At 42.9% G+C, this 12,388-nt stretch overlaps 1 protein-coding gene across 1 annotated transcript in view; it reads left to right on the plus strand.

Annotated features, from left to right (window-relative positions):
• Window positions 1-12,388, plus strand: part of PDGFRL (platelet derived growth factor receptor like) — a 131,663-nt gene that overhangs the window by 78,703 nt on the left and 40,572 nt on the right. Inside the window, exon 3 of the mRNA XM_066573400.1 lies at window positions 9,065-9,216. Coding sequence (XP_066429497.1) covers window positions 9,065-9,216 — 152 coding nt within the window. The remainder of the gene's footprint in view (window positions 1-9,064; window positions 9,217-12,388) is intronic.

A 12,388-nucleotide genomic window follows, 5' to 3' on the forward strand; every position in this document is an offset into this window, starting at 1 on the left:
TCAGCAGTAGTTCATACCACCCCAACCTGTGAATCGCCCGCACCCATTTATGCCACACTCTGATGGGCAGCATGAACCTGTGGACTGTTCTTTCAACTTGATTCTTTTGAATTAAATGGACTCTATCACCTCAGGACCAAATTACAGTAATGAGGTAATAATTTAGACAGTGATTTCCAATCTGTAATTTTGCTCCTTGCGACTACTCACATCCCCCACTGTTTGCTGGCATTGATGCATAGAGAACTAGTCCTCGCCATTATATGTGCATGCTCCATGAATCAGACAGCTAAGCCGAGCATGCAGACATATGAGCAATTGACCAACAGCTATCAAAACTGTATGGACAACCTTAGTCACCATTCTATGTGCTTTTATCCTATGTGATTTTTTTTCTAACCTACAGACAGTAGAAGGAGGGGCATAGGGAATGGGGTAACCCATGATTGCCAGGCGATACTACTCGCATGGTTCGCTTGTATAGGTCTGCATTGGAAATGTATGCATAAAATAGGATATATTTAAGGACATTTGCAAAATTGCACTTTAGAAATACGGCAGTAATTAAAAAACTGGTTGCAGAAGTGTACATAAGCTTAAATGGAGTGTATCACATATTTTTCACTAATTAAACCTGAATAGTGAAACATTTTCCATTTGGTTAATCAATTTCCTATTTTCTGATTGTACTGATGACTACAGAGGCTGCCACTGTGTCTTTACAGCTGCTTTTAGAAAGATGCTTTACAGCAGCCTCATGGGCTATTCACACAATGAACAAGAGCCGACCCATTGACTTCTATGGAAGTAGTGGTCATGCTCTTTGATAGGTGCAGAAGTCATTACGTAGTTATGGAGAGTAGATAAGCTTTGACCATCACCCTGTGTGCATGGTGGATCCTGTGTTAGCGGTGTATATATGTGAGAGCTTTCATTGCAATCCTCACTGTGATGAGATGACTACTGATTGTATACTCCATCCATTGTAATGAATTCTGATGGCCATGACCATAAATACACTTGTATGTTATGTTACTGAAAACACTAATAAAAGTCACTGAAAGGAAAGTTTTCTCTACAGAACAGGAAGTGTCAGACTATTATTAGGATCTTTTTTATATATATAATACGAATAGTGACATCAAAATTTTTTTTCTTAAATCCCCCAAATTCTTAAGAAATATGTTTAACATCAAAACTTGATTGTACAGTATTTCGTTTTCTGATTACACAGTCCCATTAAGCCAATTGATTTCTTGTCTCATATTGCTCATACAGCATACATCAAATATGTATTAGCTATGATATATGTATATCAGAGCGGCTTTGAGCCTTGAATTAATGAATGTTTAAACTACTAATGTGGATATTCCCTGTAGCCTTCTAATGTGTTCACTTATACATCTTTTTTTCTGGCTTTGATTTAGGCCATTTTTATTCAAAATCAGACAACTGGGAGTTTGTGATACTCATTGCCATCATTTCTTTTTATTATAGGCAACCTAAAGTATGCACTGCTTACCACCTCCTTCACTTTCCAGCATGTTTTACTAATAGCATCCCCATTGGGATTTAGAAAGTCTTTAAACTGTGACCAATAATAAGCAACACATACATACATGCAAACTCTCCTGCAGTGGACTTCGAGAAGAAGGAGAAGTCCTTCTGGACTCGGAAGAGCTGGCAGGTCTTCTAGTTGGCTAGTCATTCTAACTCTTTGATCTACAGTTACTTACCTCTCTGCCCGTAAAGACCTGTACAAGTTTACATCATACTGCTTACTTTTAAGTAATGTCATCATTAACGTTCAGAGAAGTGAACCGGACTAAGATTACCATGGGATTCTATGCAATCTAAGTCTGATTCAGTAGTGCCATGAGCGGTCCAGGTCTTGCAACTGTAATAAGAGTGTGAAAATATGTCCAAAAAAGTGAATTTAGAATACTTTTGAAATAATGTTTGAATATTGCAGCTGGCAATGCCACTACCAGCATTTCCACATGTTATGTAGGTGTGCTCGGAGAACATGTCAGTATAAAGGTTCCAAAGAAATGTAACAACAGTGAAAATATAAAATACTAACTTGTTACTTCCTAAATTAATTCCATTTGCATATACCTTATGTATCACGTTTATCAATTAAAATGGTTCGTCCTGGTTTAGAATAACGCGGCCGCTTTTCTTCCAGTGACATTTTTGGGGTGAAATCAACTGCTGAAAAGGTAATCGGTGAAGTTGGATTTTTTGTCAGGGCGCAAGGCTTAATGATCACAGTACAAGGCACAAGGATTGGCTCTTTCAGGCACAATGAAGGACAGAGCTTGGCAGATACTAATAGCAATAGGACCGTCTCTCAACGAGAGCATAAAGCGTATTGCACACAACGTATATACATAGAGCCCATAGCTAGTGATGAGCGAGCATACTCGCTAAAGGCAATTGCTCGAGCGAGCATTGCCCTTAGCGAGTACCTGCCTGCTCGAGAGAAAAGGTTCGGCGGCGGGCAGGGAGCGGGGAGATCTCTCTCTCCCTCCCCCCCCCCCCCCCCCCCGTGCTCCCCCTGCTCACTGCCGCAACTCACCTGTCACCAGCGCCAGCAGCCGAACCTTTTCTCTCGAGCGGGCAGGTACTCACTAAGGACAATGCTCGCTCGAGCAATTGCCCTTAGCGAGTATGCTCGCTCATCACTGCCCATAGCATAACCCACAAGGGAGGGCTGTGGTATATATAGTCTCCTAAGGGTACACAACATATTGGTTGTTGTACCAGCACATTCACAGTCTCCAAGGCGACAAATCTAATGTTACTTGGCAGAAAAAGAGCACATGGTCCATCCAGTCCGCCCTTATATTAGTTCCTTGTTATTTCTAGTAGGATATTTGCTTATCCCAAGCATGCTTGAATTCACTTGTTGATTTTCCAGCCACGTCTGTTGCAAGTTTGTTCCAAGTGTCTATTATGATTTTAGTAAAATATTAATTGCTGACGTTGCTTCTTATTTCCCCCCCCCCCCACACTCTTGTGTTTAACTCCCTAATAAATACACTTCCCTCCTGAGCCTTATTTATACTTGTAACATATATAAAGGATTCCATCATGTTCTCCTCTCCCCTCTTCCTTCCTGTAGCATATATAAGGCCTCATGCCCACGACCATCATGGGATACGCCCACGGATTTACACCGCGGGAGTACCACGGTGGTAAACAAAATGTGCCCACTGGTGATCATGGAAAACAACTCCCGCGATGTAAATCCCCGGAAAACCACCCCCAGCGGTGTAAATCCACGGAAAACCACCTCCAGCTGTGTAAATCGACGGAAAATAGAACATGGCACGATTTATTTCCTGCTGCGGAAATCCGCGGTAAAATTCTACGTGTCGGCATTGGCAGGCAGAAAAGCTATTAGGTTCAATAAAACCTAATGGCTGCGTAATTCTGTCGCAGATTTCCACCGTGGGAAACATGGCAGAAATCCGTCCGTGGACATTAGCCCTAAAGGTTTCCATCATGTCACTCCTCTCCCTTCTTGTTACATACATAAAAGATTCCATATCTCCACTATCCCTTCTTGTAACATATATAAATGTTTCCATCATGTCCCTCATATATATATATATATATATATATATATATATATATATATATATATGTTTCCATCATGTCCCCCCCCTCACCCTTTTTCCATCCTGTAACATATATAAAGGTTTCCATCATGTCCCTCCTCTTCCTTTCTGTAACATATATGAAGGTTTCCATCATGTCTCTCCTCTCCCCTCTCTCTTCCTGTAACATATATAAAGGTTTCCATCATGTCCCTCCTCTTCCTTCCTGTAACATATATAAAGGTTTGCATCATATCCCCCTCTCCCTTCCTGTAATATATAAAAGTTTCCATCATATCCCCCACTCTCCCTTCTTCTAACATATAAAGGTTTCCATCATGTCTCCCCTCTCCCTTCTTCTAACATATATAAAGGTTTCCATCATGTCTTCCATCTCCCTTCTTGGACCACTACATAGTAAATAAATATTACTTACATACGGCTATTGTCAAAAAACAACTGTACAATGACTACTACCAGCATGAAGTGACCATATATTAGATAGCAGCTATAAGTGATTAAAGTACCGTTACATCCAGTGATCAAGGTTGATGTCCATTCTGACTGCAGTCATTCACTTTCCTCCGTCTTTTCTATCCAGCCCAGAGCACCATGATGATATCTTCCAGCCACAACTTGTTTCTGAAAATTTATGAACACAGATATCTTTGGCTCCTCACTTTTTCAGTACCCGAAAAACATTTACCAACTTATACAAACTCTTCATCTTGATGTTACATCCAATTCGGCACCTGTTACTGCCTTATTTGCCTCCCTGTGTCTTTCGGGAAGTAACAGTTCCCTTAACTCCTTCCTGCTCCAGGACATAAGGGTACGTCATGGAGCGTCGGGATATGTATGAAGAGAGGTCGCAGGGTGACCTCTCTTCATACAGTGCGGGTGTCAGCTGTTTATTACAGCTGACACCTGCGGGCAATAGCTGCGATGGGCCGTTCACGGTTTTTTTTACTTTAAATGCCGCTGTCAATTCTGACGGCGGCATTTAAATCCATAAGGCCCCCCGCGGTGAGATCGGGGGAGCCATGCAGCTGTCATGGCAGCCGGGGGCCTTCTGAAAGGCCCCAGGGCTGCCTTGAGAGACCGCCTATCAAGCCATCCCTGTGGGGTGACTTGATAGACTGCCTGTCAAATGGCAGTATGACGTAATGCTATAGCATTACGTCATACTGCAGGAGCGATCAAAGCATCTCATATTGTAGTCCCCCAGCGGGACTTTAAAGTCCGTAAAAGTCGGATGTATCAAACTAGTGCATTATTTTCCCTGCACGGTGACGTCGTCTGAACTTTTTCAGTTACCCTGTCTCCTAGAAAAAAACACAATAAAAAATGATCAAAAAAATCGTATGTATTCCGAATTGGTACTAACGGAAACTACAGGACATCCCGCAAAAAATGAGCCCTTGCTCAATGATGTCGATGGAAAAATAAAATTATTATAAAGTTATTGCGCACAGAAGATGGCGGCAGAAAATAATTGAAAAAAATTAAATGTCTTTGAAAAAAAGTAGTGCAGCAAAAAAAAAAAAAGACAAGTTTGGTATCGTAATCGCAATGACCCATAGAATAAAGATATCATGTCATTTTTGTTGCAGTGTGTACGCCGTAGAAACAAGACGCACTGAAAGATGGTGGAATGTTGTTTTTTTTTTCATTTTACTGCACTTAGAATTTTTCAAAAGTTTTTCAGTACATTATATGGTACAATAAAGGGTACCATTTAAAAATACAACTCGTCCCGCAAAAAACAACCCCCAGACAGCGACGTCGATGGATAAATAAAGAGTTATGATTTTTTTGAAGGGGGGAGGAAAAAACTAAAATGGAAAAAGAAAAAGGGGCCACGTCATTAAGGGGTTAATGAAGTAATAATGAGGCCCTTGAGAGTCACCTTGTATAATAATAATATAATTCCCCTTGAGAGCCTCTTTATATAATAATACCCACCTGGAGACACAACTGCCCTTAGATAATAATAATATTCTTTTTACGGAAAAAATACCCTTTATATCTAAAAAAATAAAAAAATAAAAAATAATGTCCTCTATACAGCATAATGCAACCCTGTAGAGCCCCCTATATAATAGTGTCCTCCATATAGAACTATACCCTCTGTAGAGTCCCCTTATATAATGTGCTCTCCATATAAAACAATGCTCTTCTGGAGAACGCCCCTTCTCTAAAATTAATATAGAATAATGTCCCCTTTTATAGTGTGTATCTCCATATACAATAATGTCCCCTGTAGAACTCCCTTATAGAATAGGTGTCCTCTATATACACACTGTCCCCCTGTAGAGCCCCCTTATATAATGTGTCCTCCATATACAATACTGTCCCCCTGTAGAGCCCCCTTATATAATAAGTGTCCTCCATATACAATACTGTCCCCCTGTAGAGCCCCCTTACATAATAGTAATGTTGAGTTCCTCTGAGAAAAAACAAACCTTCTTGTCCCCCGACCTCGGCTCAGCATCTCCTCTCCTGCAGTCCCTGTAGTCGGGCAGCACAGTGTAGTGACGTCATCACGCCGCTCAGGCCGGGACAGTGGCCGCCGGAGAGGAGACGCTGCATAGACATGGGGGGAGAAGAAGGTTTGGTTTTCATACACGTTACATGTGTCTCCGGGGCTTCTGCCGGATCTACCCTTGTTACCCGCTGCATCAGCGGCTATGGAGGCCAGCGCCTCCCCGGGGGTTGCCGACACTGGTTACAGGTCTGCCCCCCAGTGCTGGCCACACCCTGATACAGCGGGATCACAATCTCCCTCTTTCCACTGGTTACACCTCTCGCTGTGCAGCCGAGCATCATGCTTGCTTTCTTTGCTGTCTAACTGCACTGTGGACTCATTTTGAGGCTATCAGAACCCCTAATGCCAGGCTCACACAGGCGTATGATAACGGCGTGTTATGTGGGCGCTGTACACCCGTGACATACGTGTTAACTCGCTGGCAATCAATTACCTTGCCCTACGCAGTGTGTTGGAATTGCAGAATCAACAGGAAGCATCGCGCTGCACACGCCGTCTGATGCTTTGCCGCCCACACTGAAAACAATGGGCGATGCGACGGAACATAGAACATGTCACGATTTTTTTCCCACATCACGCTGTAATGCAATGTGATGCAGAAAAAAAAAGGTCATGTGTATGACCCCAGTCAAAAGAATAGGGTTCATATTCGTATGAGATTTGTGCATCTCGCAATCTACAAATCTCGTGCGAGATTCTCGGTTGCGTGAAACTGGGCTAAGTGTATTATTATATATTTGGAAGCATTAAAATGCAGTTTCTATTGTTTTTCTCGTTTATCCAGTAAGGCTAAATCTTCCTCCATGCTCAAGACACTCCAGGAGTATCACCCCTACTTCACACTGCAAACAGACAGACCTTAAAGGGGTTTTCCATGGAGAATACTATTGATTACCTATCCTCTGGATAGATCATCAATAGTTGATCAGCTAGGGTCCGCTGCTCCGGACTTCGACCGATCAGCTGAGTGGGCGCATGCTGTCAGTGCCTCAATCACACAGAGGTCGGAGTGGAAGCCTCTGTGCTGACCTCTGTGTAGTGGCCGGCGCTTGTAACTGCAGGCACGGCTCTCATTGAAGTCAATGCAAGCCATGCCTGCAGTTAAAAGCTTCGGCCACTACACAGAGTTCAGCACAGAGGCTTCCACTCCGACCTCTGTGTGATTGAAGCCCTGTCAGTGGGTGAACAATCAGCTGATCGGTCGGAGTCCCGAGTGACGGACCCCAGCCGATCAACTATTGATGACCTATCCCGAAGATAGGTCATCAATAGTATTTTCCCGGGAAAACCCCTTTAACCCTTGTCTTATGTCACTTATGAACATATTAACCAGAATAGGACCCAGGACAGACCCTTGTGGTCACCACTTGTAACTCACCCCTGTTCAGAATACACTCCGTTAACAACACTGCCATGTCTGTCTTCAGCCAACTGCAAATCCCCTGGACTATCACAGGGTTAAGTTCAATTTTCAGTAATGTATCTGTAAACTCTTTGTGGAATTGTATCATCGACTTTACTGAGATCCAGATAGGTGATGTCCACGGCAGCACCCTCATCTATCACTCTTGTGACATAGTCAAAGAAATCAATGTCATTAGCATGACATGATCTGCCCTCAGTAAAGGCCGATTTAGACACAACGATAATCGCTCAAAAGATGTTGCTCAAGCGACTTTTGAGCGATCATCATTGTGTCATTTACAGTGCAAGATGATCGCTTAAGATGAGCGAACAGCTTACGCTGCCAGCGGAGGAAACAAAAGACAAGCGGGGTGTCCCCGCTTGTTTTCTGCATCGAGCTGTTCTCCACTCTGAGTGCCCGGCTGTTGTACAGCCGAGCGCTGGGAGCAGAGGCTGCAGAAGACAAGCGGGGTGTCCCCGCATGTCTTCTGCATACAGCTGTTCCCCCGCTCCAGCGCCTGGCTGTTATACAGCCGAGCGCTGGGAGCGGAGGTTGCAGAAGACAAGCATGCTCCTTTTTCATGCAGGCTCAACATGGACAGCTTCCCTTGTAGTCAATGGAAGCAAAAAATCTGGACTATGCATGTCCGCCGGCCAGACCATCTACAGTACACGAGGAAACAAGAAATGACAGGTACGGACGGACGCTGGTCGGACACAGGAATGGATTCCATTGAATGGATTCTGCATCCGGAATCCGACCCGTTCGGCATGTAGGAGTGCTGTTTAGAGTCCAACATGTTAGTTTTTAAAGTGGTCCAGTATCCACATTCACAGATGTTAGGCTAACTGGCCTGTAGTTGTCAGCTTTGTCTCTCGCACTCCCACAGTCTCCAGTAACAAACACGACAATATTCCTTAGGTCATACTGGGCTCATAGTCCAGAACAACTCCATCACTCCAGAGACACCTCCTGTTAAGGGCTACCTCAAACCTGGCAGTCGGAAACAAGGCCATAGTCAGTGCTAGTTAACACAACAGTGGGCTACCACCCAACAGATTCTCTCGGTCAACAGCAGTAGTGCGTCTCACCGTCCGTGCTATATAACAATGGCAAACATTTCACAACACAACATTACATAACTTTACATAACCAGCGAAGGGAGGTTCACTGGAACAACTAGAGTGTAATTCACAGTGATAACGTCCCGTTCAGACAGACACTTGGTAAGAGAGTGCTGTCCTTGGTTGTAAGCTGTCCACCTTACATACTTGTGTGTGCCAGGCATGGTAAATTGGAAAGCTGGGACAGATTGATTACGGCTAATATTGTTATTAGTATTAATGACCATATTCAACACCATTAAGACAAGCGCCCAAAATTTTTCCATCATTTAATGTCCCCAAACAGGACTATTAGAGGTCATGGTAATGTGCCCCGAGTACTAGACATCATACGGAGGAATGTCATGAAAAGACTGAACTATATCCTTTGTTTCCTCCGTAGCATAAAGCAACTTGACAGATATGGGCAGCTGATCCTGATGAATTCCTCCGCAGCAGACACGGGGGAGTTTAGCTGCTGGGCCCAGCTCTGTGACAGCCGTGGCTGCAAAAAGGACGAATCCAAGACTGGGTCTACCTATATCTTCTTCACAGGTAACAAAACCATCCGCTTAGTCTAACTAGAAAGGAAGAGTTTGTTGATTGTCATTGCTGAAAATAGATCGAATTACTAAAAATGTAATGGGGGAGAAAATAACAGGATATTAGGCCCTTCCCGCCACAGGGCATAACTGTACATCCTGGCAGGGAGGTGCTTAGTGCAGCAGGATGTACAGTTACGCCCTGAGGATAGTGAAAGATTAGAAGAGATCTTGCACTATCCGGCAGCGGGAGTCGGCTGTCACTGATGGCCGGGCTCCCCTGGCAACAGCAGGGGTGGATCATGACAGCGAACACGGCATGTAAAGGGTTCACAAAGCGAGCGTGCTCCCTCTGTGAGGTCATCGGACTCTTGCGCTATAAGCGCGAAGAGCCCGACGGGTTGCTGCGGCAACAGATCATCAAATACCAGCATCCTGCATTGCCATTGCCTATGATCGCTGTAACAAGCAATAAGGCATTGCAGGACAGACGTCCTGCAATGCTTTATGATAGCGATCAAAGGTGCTACGGGGAAAGTCCCCCACAGGGACACAAATAGTGTAAAAAAATAAGATAAAAATAATGTAAAACAAAAAAAGATAAAAATGTTTTAAAAAAACACTTCTTTTGTGCTTTTTTTAAAATTAGCATAAAATAAATAAATTAACTCACACATTTTGGTATAGTTGTATTTGTAACGACGCATACAATAAGTTGAATACGCTTTTTAGCCTGCACAGCAATAAGAGTAAAAAGAAAAAACAAAAAAACTGAGGCAAAATGCTTATTTTTTTCATTTTGCCTCCCAAAAAAACGCAATAAAAGTGATGAATAAACCAATACGTAGCCCAAAATGGTACCAATAAAATCTACAGCTCGTGTAGCAAAAAATAAGCCCTCACAGAGCTCCGTCCATGGAAAAATAAAAAAGTTATAGGACTTGGAATGCAGCAAGTTAGAAAAATATACACATTTTTTTTTAAAAGGGGGCTTTATTATTGAAAAATGGAAAAACCTAAAAAAAAATATATAAGACTTTTGGTATCGTTGTAATCATACTGACTTGCAGAAAAATGTATTGTGTCATTTATGCTACATGATTAATGCTGTAAAAACAAACCCCAAAAATCTATGGCAGAATTGATGCGTTTTCTCTCCGTTATCATAAAAAAATGTATAAAAGTTTTACAATATAGTCTATGTACCCAAAAGTGGCACCAATAAAAACTACAGTTCACCCCACAAAAAACAAGCCCTTATACGGCCGCGTCGATGGAAAAATAAAAAGTTATGGCTTTTAAACAAATGGAGATTAAAATACCCTGTTCCCCGAAAATAAGACAGTGTCTTATATTAATTTTTGTTCAAAAAGGTTTAACTTTTTTACATGTATAGCTGCCTGGACATTTAAATTGACTTTTTAAAGTAATTGTTAGCAGGGCTTAATTTTGGAGTAGGGCTTATATTTCAAGCATCCTCAAAAAGCCTGAAAAATCATTTTGCATCCTCAAAAATTCTGGAAAATCATGCTATGTCTTATTTAAAGGGTATGTTTTATTTTCAGGGAAACATGGTATTTACCAGAAATGCACACCAGGCTGGACCTGGCGTACATGTCTCTGAAGGCGCACGGAGGTGCTCAGATGGGTGTAATACATGCGCCTCTTCATGTATTAAGCGCACCATATGTGTGTGTATAGCAGACTCCCCTCTGCAGGCTGTGCGTGCACACAAAAACTACATCCCCAAACTCCTAAGGACCTGCTCTTTGAGCACTGTAACTTAGTTTATGGTTCTCATATCTGGCGAGAGGTTCCCTCTAACTACAGTACTCCCAGTACTTCCCTGATGGTGGCTCTGTGGGCATGTAAATAAGCCTTTACAAAGAAACCATAATTCTGGGTATTATATCACGTGAGTCATACCTGGTTTATGTATGTGATCTGACTGATTTCTATAGTATCAAGAGAATCTCCTTGTTAATGACCTGTAGTAACAATACTCTCTGCCATAATGATTGAGATTAATCTGTTAAACTTTCTATCATCAGACAGGACTATTGTATGTGCGTTGTGCGTCATCATCCTCCTATCCTCAATATTAGGCCTCCTGCACACAGGTGGAAATTCCACTGCGAGATTTCCCGCAGAATTTCCGCCCGTGCCCGCTGACATAGGATTGCATTAGAAAACTTGCACAGTAAAAAAATCGTGGCATGTTCTATTTCTGTGCGACCCTCGCAGAGGCCCGCACAGAAACGTCACTGGTGACACGCCGGTTCTGCTCTGCGCATGTGCAGGCTGGGCGGAGCCAGCACATAGCAGAGCGGAGGAGAAGACACCAGGAGCAGATGAGCCGCGGGTCAGTGCAGGGGCACAGCTCGCATCCCGCCATGAAAATTCTCGCAGCGGGATCCGACCCGGCCGTCTGCAGAAGCTTTTATGATGGAAAAATATGCATCCCATCCAAATATTAAATAGAATAAACCCTCTATGTATAATAATATAAAATCATTGTATACCATGCAAACCAGAGCCTTACTAGCTATACAATACAGTCAGATATGGAGGACACTTCAATGATTGTATGTTGATTTAACCCATTAAGGACCAAGCACTATAAATGCACAGCGCTTGGTCCTGGGCTTAAAGCCCAGCCGTATGTAAAATTATGGCGGGGATTAAAGCCCCTGTTTTTGCAATCAATCAGAAGCAGGATGAGTTGTCAGCTGTTAGTCACAGCTGATAACCTGGAGGAGGAGGAGGGAGAAGTGGGTTTTAACCCTTTCTGCCTCCTCCTTTCTTTAGTACACACCGCTCAATGAGCCCTATGTACTAAAATGTGAAAGGGGAAGTGTTTCTTCCACCACGGGAGCCCGGGGGTCACGTGACTGCCGGGATTCCCTGCTACAGCAGAGCTGCAGGGTCGTAGTAGACCCTGATCAACTCTGCTAGTGACTAATGTCACTACAGGGGATGTTTCTCCCTGTAACTGGGGCTCCTATGGATGCCTCAGCTACAGTGGAAAATGTCATATAAAAAAAAACTCAAAAACATATGAATGTCCCCCAGAGGTCTTGTATGATGTCATGGGGGACATAGATAGTAAAATGAATAATTACATACATAAGTAAAAAAAATTACAGAATAAAACAACAATATATACATAAGAAAGAAAATAACCC

This window comes from Eleutherodactylus coqui, chromosome 7 (genome assembly GCF_035609145.1).
Source record: "Eleutherodactylus coqui strain aEleCoq1 chromosome 7, aEleCoq1.hap1, whole genome shotgun sequence".
In the NCBI taxonomy this organism is placed as follows: Eukaryota; Metazoa; Chordata; class Amphibia; order Anura; family Eleutherodactylidae; genus Eleutherodactylus; species Eleutherodactylus coqui.